Source organism: Perca fluviatilis, chromosome 4 (assembly GCF_010015445.1).
Source record: "Perca fluviatilis chromosome 4, GENO_Pfluv_1.0, whole genome shotgun sequence".
NCBI classification, from domain to species: Eukaryota; Metazoa; Chordata; class Actinopteri; order Perciformes; family Percidae; genus Perca; species Perca fluviatilis.
Window position 1 is genome coordinate 18,130,370 of NC_053115.1, and position 12,635 is coordinate 18,143,004.

Genomic DNA, 12,635 nt, shown 5'->3' on the forward strand with positions numbered 1-12,635 from the left:
TGTCGACTTTCTCTAAGAAATATTTGACCATGGATAATAAATAAATGCGGTCACTTACCTATATAAACAGTATGCACACTATAAAACAACTCAAGCTCTCACTTTGAGACAAGCATTAAACTCTTGAACAGTTTAAACATTTTAAATCAATAATGTACCTGAGACACTCACAACCTACAAAGTTGCCTTCAAGAACACCTTGAAAAACTAACAGAATGTTTACTTATGACACTATGGATAGCTTGTTCTCCCAGGTTGGTGTTACTGTAGCAGCTTCAGAAAATCAATTTCGGGCCTTGGGATTAGAACCTGGGCAACACTATAGTCTAAATCAGCTAAAGCACCCCTGTCTCTATCTATGTTACTGTACGCCTGTATCCCACAGCTGTACATGTGCAGGGAGGAGGGGGCTGAAACATTTGACTGACTGGCCAACATAGTGGCTTCTAGTCACAGCTAAAGACCTTCTTTTGCAGTTTTATTTTATATTTATGGACTACACTCAAATCGAAAAATTTAACCGTGAAGGACAACCTTTAACTGTTGCCTATTAACATCAACATTAGCAACATTAGCATTGATTTGGAGTCATGTTTCTGGCCACCTGTCATATGTAAGTCCAACATTCACTCTGCTTTTAACTTTGCCTTGGTCTCCATCAACACCTGAGTGAAATATCAGGCTCTTTAGCTGCTATATGATACACTATGTTCACCAGCTTGTCTTTAACATAGTCTGTTTCCCGTTTTTTGCTAGGCAGGTACAGTACAGTGGGTTATCTGAGATATTTCGCTGAAAACAGCTACCTGCTGCAACTGGAAAAGAGGGGACTGAACCAAAACATAAAAGTTGTGGGCCATTAAACCAAAACCATGAGCTGAAAGATGCTAAAATCATACCTGTCAAGTATCCCGTTTTGGCCGGGAAAGTCACGTATTTTACCCTTCTTTCCCGCCGTCCTCCCGTATTAGTATTTTCCCGTAAATCTCCCGTATTTTAACCTGCGTTATTAAAAAATAATAATAGCCTGGGCCCGAGCGGAGTAAAAAAAAAAAAAAAAACATTCGCAATCTGAGCTCTGTCACTAGCCTCGCGATAATTGCCACCTGCAGTAGCCTACTACAGGTACTGTAGGTGGCAGTTGTCGCGAAGTTAGTGTGTGAGGTCAGATGATGAGTGACAACACAGGGAAAAAAAAGAAAAAAAAACAGACGGATGATGGACGCTATGACAGAGACGGTGCGCTGCCAAAACTTATGAAGGCTTTATGCATTCCCCATAGCAATGCAAGTTCAGAAAGGGTGTTTAGCATGGTACGAAAGATTGTTACAGAGAATAGGATGACGTTAGCCAACAGAACTGTCTGCGCTCTACTCTCATGTAAAATGAACCACTCTGGCCCAGCCCACACAAACTCTCCTTCCAAAACAGTCTTAAAGAATGCAAAGTCTGCAACAAATTTGTACAATAACTCACTAAAAGAGTAAAGAAAAGTTATGTGAAATGAAAAGAAAAACTGTAAAAGAAAAGCAATATGAAATGAAAAGAATGTGTGGAATGAAAATAAAATGTAAAGACAAGCAAAGTTATAAATTGTAAATGTTTTCAGCATTCTGCATCAACTGGTGATTTTAGCTTTCTTGTACACCTGTCTTAAAATGTAAGGGATACTGGAGCTTGGTTGGGGTGGTGGGAGTGCTCGCGGTGGGCGCCGGAAAATTTCCCTTATTTTCAAATCCAAAACTTGACAGGTATCGCTAAAATGCTCCATAGAGCTGAGGGGGATACTTATCTGTGGATTCGTCACTACGAGCAAAACCCCAGTTCAAACGTGTAATACATACCACGCAGCGACACAAACATAAACAACAATGGAGGGAGGAGAGAGATGCACGTTTTCTAGCTGGAAATACAGTCACTATTTTGAGTTTGTGTCAGCTAAAGATGGCAATATTAAGGTTCGTTGTTATCTCTGTGCTGGTGGTGACAAAGTGCTATCTAGCTACAAAAACACTACATCAAATTTGAAGAAACATTTGGAGTCGCAGCACTGCACAGTCAAACTTACAGAGCAAGTCCCACCAGGTGGTGCGAAGCAGAGAGCAGGAGGTCCCCCACCACCCAAACAACAAAAGCTGGACTTAGGTGCAAAACCAGTAAATTGGGGAGAGTTGAAGAAGTTGGTCGGGCAGTATGTTGTAGAGGAAATGCTGCCCTTACACACGGTTGACTCGCCCTCATTTCGTGCCATAATAAACAAGATCCCTACTACTGTCACTGCTAGCAACAGAAGTTATATGGGAGTAATGCTCCACTGGATCAGTAGATCCACATTAGAGCGCAACAAGGCAGCATTGGCATGTAGGAGAATTCACGGTAGACACACGTATGTTATTGGTGCGGAAATCAAAAACATTCACTCTTCATATGGGCTACTCAACAAAGTAGTTGCAACAGTGACTGATAATGGATGCAACTTTGTCAAGGCATTTAAAGTTTATCAGCCTGTCACAGAGTCCGATGATGAGACGGAGGAGGGAGAGTCCACCCCCACAGATGATGATGTCACTTTTTTAGATCTGTCAGAAATCCTCTCAGCTGAGGATGAAAGTGATGGCCATCGGTCTCTTCTAACTAATAAAGTAACTTGTAACATAACTTAGTTATTTTTAAAATCAAGTAATCTGTAAAGTAACTACTAGTACTAGTACTTTTTAAAGGAGTAATCAGTAATCAGATTTCTTTTACAAAGTAACTGTGGCAACACTGCATGCAAGTCATGTAATCCATTGGTAATTTAAAATGATTGATTAATGCAACTTTAAATTATAAAATATAAATATGTTTCTGGATAAAAGTAATACTAATGAAATATTAGCTTGGATGTAAAATATTGTTTTTTGGAGTGCCTCTGCAGAGTCTTTTGTGTGGGAGCATTTGTTAAAACGTGTGGGATTGTTGGTTAAAATAATAGAATCTGTTCCAAGGCACTCTTTAAACAAAAGTATTAAAAAGTCATCATTTCATGACAAAAAAAAAATGCTCATCTCCATCTTCAGAGTGATTTGGCAATACTGAGGCCTTCATCATAGAAACACACCGAACTGCACACAAAAGTGCCCCAAAATCACATATTTGATTTATCTCTTTATTTTGTATTTTTGTATTGCGGCGCTTGGAGCTGAATCAATGTATATGCATTGCGTTATTATGAACACCCAGACTATTATGGTTAATATATGATGATGCTTTTCTCTCCAGTTCTGTCTCCCCCTGCTACCACACAGCTCTTTCACACAGCTCTCTCTCTCTCTTTCTCTTTCTTTCAGCTGTGGCTTCTCAGGACCGGGCCATCGTAGACAGAAGGAGGGTAGGATCTAGGTATAAATAGAAATTGGACCAATTATAAAGCAGATGTTTGCCTGTATGATGGTGGGAGAACACTGTCAGTGGCGGGGGGTGTCTGTGGTACTTTCACTATCTCTCTGAACTCTTGTTCTCTCTAGTTTTATTCTCTGTCTCTCAGTCTGTTTATAATTGTCTTGTTTCTCTCACGCTGTCTACCTCTCTCCTTAACTCTTTCATCACCTCCATAAACCACCATCATTTTTATTTTGCTGTTGTCTACATCATGTGCACCTGTTCCTTACAAGCTCACGTGTATGACTGCTTGCACATTCTCAGCAAAAATATCAAAATAAACCGCGTTGTCTCTGTAACAGCCTATGGCATATAACACCCATTTGTTGCTCGCTGTTTACATCTCTCTAAATTGCATTCCCATCACCAGGTTGTTTAACAATTGTTATCATTCCTCAAACAATCCTGCATGAGCAGGGATTGTCTTCATGAGAAATTCAACTGATAAGGAGACTTCTTTCTAAATGTTTTAAAAAAAACTGCTCTAATTTATATTTTTGATGCTGGGCTGGAGATACCATTTGGGACTTTGTGGTGAATAAGCATAATCTTTCCAAATATGGAATCGCCCTCGGTTATCAACACTTTAATCAGCAGTGCCATCTTTCTGTAATTTGATGGGAAATCCTCTTCAATAGCAGATTTTGTTCATATTATCCCTATAATCCGGGACAGTTCAATCAGTGTCTAAACTATTTGTAAACAGAAACGACATGAACCCGGACTGAGCCTGTGTTGTAATGAAGAGACTATCCTGAAACGGCATTAAATGAGATATTGTATAGATTGTACAGATATGTAATAAAAAATGCCACAGGTGATTATTTTCATCAAAACACAGAACAACGAAAAAAAGTATAATCCTTGAAAATCCTGAAAGTCTATCTCCATTTCATCACAGGTATAAGAATATCTGCTCCTGCATAGGAGGAACGCTTCACTTCCAACTTCCTAAGCATGGCTATCCTTTTGTCCAGGTCTGTCCTCGCCATCACTGTAATTGTAATTCCAGTCATTGTCGTCTTCAGCGTTATCATCACCTTGATCGGCAACAACAGGCCCATCGTCAATTTCACTGTGTTAGATCTGCTGCAGTGAGGCAAAGGCCCAATCCATGCTAAGTAGGTTAAGGGGGTAAATCTTCATGTCTCCAGAGGCTGAGCGTTTTCCCTCAGAGTCTCTCTCTCTCTGTCAGCATCTGACAAGCTCACCAAGGCTAAGCTGAAAAATACCCATAACATCCACCTCCGCGGTTCTCTTTACTGCCATGCTCTCCTTCACTCCCTGTAATGATCTATTCTTTACTGTCTGTCTCTACTTTGGTCCACGCATTTTTTTCTAGTCCTTCCATCTCCCACGACTTCCTCTTTCCAACTTTTGCAGTCTCCCTTCCTATACACACCAATATACACTTATGCAAGCATGTATTCAAGCTTGCACACACACACATTAGTCAATACATTTACATGCCAATGCATCTACAGTTAAAACATGAAACATTTACTCCCTGATTTTGAGTATTTATGTAGGCCAGCTTAACTGACATTGCATCTTGGCTACAATGTGCAACATGACTCACTGGAGTTGATGTGAAACTTTGTGACAGATGACACAGCCACACTTGACTCACAGTAACAGCAAAGCATAGACTAATTCAATTTAGGCAAGTGATTTATTTTAGGATGAAGGCAATAAGCTTCCTCAGCTACCTGTTAACAGCGATGACTGTTTAGATGCATCTGAATGATTGTGAATGATGGGGAGATGTGTTCAGCGGTGTTAAAAAAAGCTTTGTTTGGAAGAGGCTTTGGGCATGATTTGGATGCTCACTAGTGCCTGTCAGAAAGGATGGATAGAGCTTTGTTCAAGTGTTGTGTGCATTTACTATGAACATCAGCTAGAAAAGAATGTAGCACTTGCTCAAGATAAGGGCCTACAATTCATTACAGCTAATAGGAAGTGACCAATATGTTACTAGGCACATAGTTGTGTGATAACCAGGTCTCTGGGGATGTAAGATCATGAGCCCACCAGATCATTAAACACTTCATCATTCGAGGCAAACAATGGCTAGAGCTAGGAAGTTCACCGCTCTCAATCAGAGTGCAACTAATTCACATCCTCATTCAGTTTCAGTTGGTGCAGTCCAGTCTGCTAGCCAGTTACAGCCAACTTGACAACAATAGCCATCAACGACAATACTCACAAATGTCAATGAGAAATAATTACCCCAGGACAAATTCAACCACAATGAAGCACCTGAATCACCCACTTTGATCAACAATTTTAAAGGTATGCACTGACGTCAGTTTTCACATACCACCTCCCTCACCACCACCCGCTATGGATGCTATGAATGGGTAGAGCTGTTGGGAGGAAGCAAATGAAAAACTATAAGAATTAAACAGTGAACTGGTTGATGTGCCAGACAGTCAATATTCATATATGACTGATATACGTTTATATATGTAGCTCCACCAGGAGCTCCACATTGGGGAAATAATTTGACATTAAATAAAGCCTGAAGGCAAAGAGACACCTAATTTCTATATAAAGCAGGATCTGTCAGCTTGATCACAATTACAAGGATTTTGAAGAATATCCTGGTTGTCTGTGGACAGGTGTGTAAAATATTTAAATTTTAATATGTGTTTCATTCGGTAAACCATGTGCTTGGTAAGTCAACGTCACACAGCCACCCCACTCCTTCTCTTCAATTAAGCATTCAGGCAGTTTATAATACCATATGCCTGAATTCATTCAGAATCTGTTTGTGCAGTCGATTGTACAACAGCTTCTTTTTTTTTTACCATTTTGTGGACGTGTTTCAGATGTTTTTGTTTTCCATTTGAATGCACCATGGCAGATGCTGACTGTGTTTGTAATTCAGGACAGAGTGACATTGGTGTCTTCCCTTACATACCATGTATACCATATTTATGTATTAGGTCAGTTGTTGAGTAAACTACTATAGAAAGAAAAAATAGAAAAATGTCCCTATAACGAATGTACCGCTTACCTCTGTGAGGTGAGGGTTGGGGTTGAAGCCACACTGGCTGCACACCATGGAGCAGCACTGTGTGCAGGTGTTGAAGTTCGGCTTGTCGTCCCCAGTGCCCGTCAGGTCGGTGGTTTTACAGACGGGGCACAGTTTGCTGCTCGGCATGGGTGCAATTTGTGGCACAGAGTAAGGGGATGTGGGGACACTGCCTCGGTCCGGGGACACAGAAGGGGACCTTCCTGTCCTGTTGCTACCCACATCCACATGCAGACTCTTCCTGGCCACATGGCCCTGGCCCTGCTCTCCTTTTTGCTGATGGGTGTCATGGGAGGCCAACCTGTCCCCTGTCCCATGACCACTCTCAACTCCTGCTTTAGGTCCCAGGTCTGACGGAGGTGGTCTGGTAGAGATGATAAAAAGAACACAAACTGGATTTGGATTACAATTGATAACACACATTTCTGTATACTAGGTTCACTTCTTCAAAACGGTTCGGAAAAGTTCTCTTCAGTCAGCACAATCCACGCACGCACACACACACACACACACACACACACACACACACACATAAACAGACAGACACACACAAACACACACACACACACACACACACACACTGACATCATTTACCGGTACAAGGTTTTATACTGCTGATTTCTACTTAATTTAAAAAATGAGCAGTACTGCTTCTTCAGTGGTATATTTTTGATGCCTTCAGCTGTGAGTTGCACTAGGTCCACATGTCATTAAAATAGTTTTATTGTTGTTCATAATGTAATATCAGATAGGACTGGGCAATACGGAGAAAATCAAATATCACGATATTCTTGACCAAATACCTCGATATCGATATTGCGGCAATATTCTAGGGTTGACTATTGGTGCTTTAACAACATATCTTCACACTTAGATTTTAGAAAAATAATCATCAGTAATGTGGACATAATGTCTAAGTGGGGAAAACGCAAATAACAAAACAGCTAGAACAGTCTGGTAAGTTCAGAAAAGTACATCACTTTACTGTAATGCAGCCTTTAAAACCAGTAAAAGACAACACTTATGCCATATCACAATATTACGATATCCAAAATCTAAGACGATATCTAGTCTCATATCACGATATCGATATAATATCGATATATTGCCCAGCCCTAATATCAGACTCAAAACCTTGGCCAACAGACAGGCATATGTTGAATATTTTATATTGCGTATATCAGTTTCTGTGAAGTGCTACATGTGGCTTGTTTTCACTCTTTGAAGCTGTTCTGTACAGGCCTCAGTGATGTGTTTAGGGTGGAACAAAGTTTGTGTATCAGACAACAGCATTGTAAACTTTTTTTCTTGCTCATTCCAGCCCTCAGGCATTAGTGCCAATAGTTAAATAGGAATGGAGGATTTCCACTGTCATAACAACTTAGACCTTGTTTTGTCATGCTTATCATCTTCAAAGACAGTTTGAGCAGCAGCTCTGCATCCACAGTGAGAGAATGTTGGAAATAAAGTGATGAATAAAGGAATTAAAATAGAGCATGTTGGCAATTATGAGTCCCAGCCGATGAATTAAACTGCTGCACTCTAACATTGTCGCTCTAAGGCTAAACTGGACTTTTGGGGATATTGTTAAAGCTATTGACCACTGATATACACGGAGTGGACAACAGAAGTATAAATCTCCCTTCTGTCCTCACAAGATAGAAGATAGTTTCACATAATAATCATCACTTGAATGGCAAAGACACCAATCTTGTCATTTATGCAAAGCCTCAGGCATGGCTTAATGAGACTCAAATGGTTAAAAGAGTTTAAACTGGAAGACACCTTTTAAAAAAAAATCTTACAATATTCTCATCCATCAACAAATGGGAGTCCACTGAGAACAACTTGTGTGTCTAAAGCAGTACAACTTGCTTGCTTTATCACAAAGTGGAGAGTGAAGGGTTTGTAAGCTGCCAATCCTTTGTAATATGAGCTCCCTGTGAAACAACATCTCAGTGTCACTTAAAGGAATAGTTCAACATTTTGGGAAAAATAATTCTCCGGTTCCTGACACAGTAAATTAAAATGTAATGTTCAAATCTATTTGAATTTGAATACAGAATAAGGAAAAATCTAAGGTAAGTTCAGTAACATATCAGCAGCCAGGTACGCCCATTTCTCTCGCACCAATACCACAGTATAATTGACGATACCAATTCTGAGGGCATAAATTAAAGTACTGGATGGTTCGGGTAGCGACCCATTGCATTACTTTGAAATGGTTGGATTAACATCTGGTCACTTTACAAATAAAATATGTACAAATATATTATCCTTTGAAAACATTGCCTCACACTGACATATACGGTGTGTCCCTTGGAACAGGAGAAAATTAGACGGGTACTTAATTTTAGCCTACTGTGTCAGTATCCCTATAATGGAATTCTTTATGTTTCTTATTGATTTATTCCTCTGTCCATTGGAAATTAAACTGGTTACCTTAGGCTTCTTAGTGAAACCTATTTCCTGCCGTCCATTCAGTAATATTTAAAGGTCAAACCAAAGAGGAAGTGGATGCATCAGACTTGAACATGTTTGAATGCATCATTTGTTTGTGATGGCCAAATGCACGTTAAAGGCATGAAGTGGAGCATACATCTGCGTGAAATGGTCATTGACCCAGGACTAGCACTGTTGTTTTCAAGTTTTTAGGAATGTCAGTGACCACTGATGTTTTGTAGGAAAATTCCAAAGTAAAATGGAAAAAGGTAATGATTTTTCACCAGAAGGAAATATTTTCAACTTTATAATTATTCTGCAGGGTAGTTTTAATTTTGCCATGCTGTGGTTGCAGGACACCTTGCTTGTTAGACAAGAGGTTTAATGTGTTAAAGTGTTTTTTTTATCAGCTCCTATTGCCAGGGTTAAAGTGCGACAAAGAGGACTTGACACACATTCAAGTGATTTCTGTCAAAAATTATGTGACAAATTCATCCTTTTTAAAGGTCCAGTGTGTAACGTGTTTAGTTGTTCATTATCAAAATCTGTGTTGCCCGTTCACAAACTTTTGATATTTACCTCCACCATCAATTCCAAGTATTCCTTTTGGCTGGAAATTTTTACGTGTGCATTCGCATGAACTGGGGTAGACGCTCCAGATTCATGCGCCATCTTGAAATACGTTAGCCGGTAAGGGACATACAGGACCTACTGCTCCGCCTTTCGCGTTTTCACCGTCACATGATAAACTCACAGGTGCTGCTAATGCTGCTAATGGGTATCGTAGCTTCCCGGCCCTGGCAAGTTTGAAGAAGGAAACATGGAGGACCACACGTATTCAAAATCCAAATTTCAGGAACAGGAGTCTTCTTCTTCGCCCAGAAAAAGAAAAATTATATTGAAAAGAGCAAGAGACCGGTTTTTTAAAGCGTGAAGGCTACCGTAGCTGTAATACGTACTTTGAACTGCATGGTGCGAGAGAGTTGATTGCGATATATGATCTCAATGCTACATGGGAGCAATTCCTACACATTGGACCTTTAAAGACACAAAATGAATGCAATAATTTTTTTAAGTAACCAAGTGACAAAGCCTGTTACAATATTCACTAAACGAATGATCCCAATCCCTAACAGAGGTGGATAGCAGTGTTATAGGCCACAGCACCTTCTATTTCCATTATTTGCAGCCGTTTCATCATTTAGTGTCAGACAAGTTTGGCAAACCCTCAAAAAATAATTGATGAGCAGCCGAGACATGGATGAGAGATTACTGGAGAGACAATATGGTCCTCATCATGTTGGTCAAATGCGAATGCAGGAGCTGTAGTGTTGAAATTTTAACTCTCCCACCTGCAGTGCGTCACACGAGAAAAGGCTTTTCACATGAAGCAGAATACATCAAAATCACGACAAGTGGCCCTTAAACAAAGACAGCACACACAGTGTGTGTTACAGCTATGTGTTTTGTTTGATGGTGATTGTTCAAGTTATTCAGATGAGTGGCAGGCTGCACCATAGCCCCAGTTTGTGCCTCTCATGTATTGACAATACATTCAAGTCCCGGAGCTAAGCATTTGATTACCCTAAAAAATATATACCTTGTGTTCTTTGGAAAACACAGAAGGTAATTTAACGACCCTTGCCACTATCCTGAAGGTGTTTCCAGAAACTTTAAAGATTCTCTAAACCATCTAGATAAATATATATCCAGTCTACTGCACAATTGCATCTTTTTCCCAAGTTGCAACTTTTTCCTCATCATGATAGAGATGGAAGCCAGAGTGAATTGCTCAATTTGTACAGCATGAACCAAAACGATTATTATGAGCTATATTGCTATATTAATGTTTCCTTACAATATTTAAAATGTTCATACAGAATAACGCATCAATATTTTGCTTGACGGAGTCACAACTTGAGAAACGGGTTAAAGATCTTGTTTATCGTGCAACAAATAACATATTTGTTTCATCCACATGGTTAAAAGTCTATGAGGATTCTGGAAAATACATTCAGAACAGTGGCAAACATTGTTAAACAACCATCTGGGTTTTTCAAAGATTGTCCATGTATATTTTCCAGAAAATTAGATGTTAAGCTCTGTGTCTCTAATGTAATGAGAGGTACAAAATGGGGCTACATGCACCAATGTGTTTGCCTCTAAAAGCACCAACCACAGTGTTCGTTCTGTCAAAAGTGGGAGTGGCATTGAGAAGTTGAGCAGACTTCAGCTTCAGCCATAGTTAAGTCTCAGTATATTTGAGATGGACCATCTACAGCACGTGTCAAACTCAAAGCCTGTGGGACGAACCGGCCACTCGCAAATTTTGATCCAGTCAGCGTATCAGTTTAGGTTCACAATAAATGTTGGCCCACCTAGTTGTGCACCAAACCAAGAGACAGGAAATTGTTTGTCAAACTGCAATTATGCGACACTCAAAGCTGAATTTGGAAGATTTGCCAACTTTGAGACTCGGCTGTGTGGTAGCCTACTTTTAAAAATGTAATCATTGTTTTGCTTGATTTGCTAGATTCTATGATGGCTAACTTTTTTGCTGACTTTTTTAGGGCTTTTTGTGGATCAAACTGTAAGTGAGAAGGCTATATGAGATCTAGCAATAAACTACATGTCTGACTCTTGATGTGATTCTCATTTTCCAGTTTGGCCCTTAGTGAAATTGAGTTTGACACCCCTGATACAGTAGCTCAAATAATTTTGAGCAAGTCACTGTGACACAAAATTTCAGCTAATGTCAACTTTGTTGGACATCTGGAAACAATGCTACACTGCCAATGACTCATGGGTAGCCATTTATTTTCTGTATCATATGGCTGTCATAATGTCATAAATAATAAGAACTGCTTTTGCATTATTTGTTTGAGTTGTGATAACCATTTGGTATGTGCAGGCTGCACAGTGAACAGTGCTTTCATTGTTGAAGGTAAATTAATTATGAGGGCATACTGTTTGCGCACTCTGTTTTAGAACATGAGTGACTCCATCATGTTCATGGGTTTTATGAACTATAGCTTTGTTCAGGTTGATTTATGATGATTTAAGTTGCTTAATGATCTACATGTTTGAAAAGACTGAATCAAGTAGCTCTTAGCCCTTTATCACATGTGCTATTACACGATGGAGCAAGTACAGCTTGCAAGGGAAAAAGTGACACGATAATATAGCAGCAGCACATTGAGCATATTGTTGTAAACATATGAAATACCTGGAGCATGGAGTATTTCTTACAATTCTGAATGCTTGTCAGTTATGGGCATAAAGTCAGGATGACTGTGCACTTAGTCAAAGCTGTTATGATTAGAGCAGAAAACAACCATTGTAGTGCTTTGTGGAGCAGAAGGGTAGGGTGACTCCCATATCTTCAGATTTAGCTCTTTGACTGCGATGAATAAAATATCATAGAAAAAAATGCCTATATGGAACCCACTTCTGAATATGGTTATACGGTATATAGCAAACAAGTTCCCCAATTATATTAACAGACTCTAATAGAATAGAATTCATAAAACGCAGCAACTCATTTTAATTAAGATGAAAGTCTTCTATCTAAAGTCTCAACAGAGCCACCGTCTCATTGTTTCTTACACTCTCATAAGTTCTTTGTGGAAGAGTATTTTAAGGAAAGATTCAGACTGAATGTGGGGGTACTGATCTTAAGAAAACCATTTTAATCAGCCATATGATGTAGGCTATTCTCTCTCTCACAATGTCTGTC

At 39.5% G+C, this 12,635-nt stretch overlaps 1 protein-coding gene across 1 annotated transcript in view; it reads right to left on the bottom strand.

Annotated features, from left to right (window-relative positions):
* bsnb (bassoon (presynaptic cytomatrix protein) b) overlaps window positions 1–12,635 on the bottom strand; it is a 74,843-nt gene that overhangs the window by 60,361 nt on the left and 1,847 nt on the right. Inside the window, 1 exon segment of the mRNA XM_039797849.1 lies at window positions 6,440–6,821. Within this exon segment, the coding sequence (XP_039653783.1) occupies window positions 6,440–6,821 (382 nt within the window).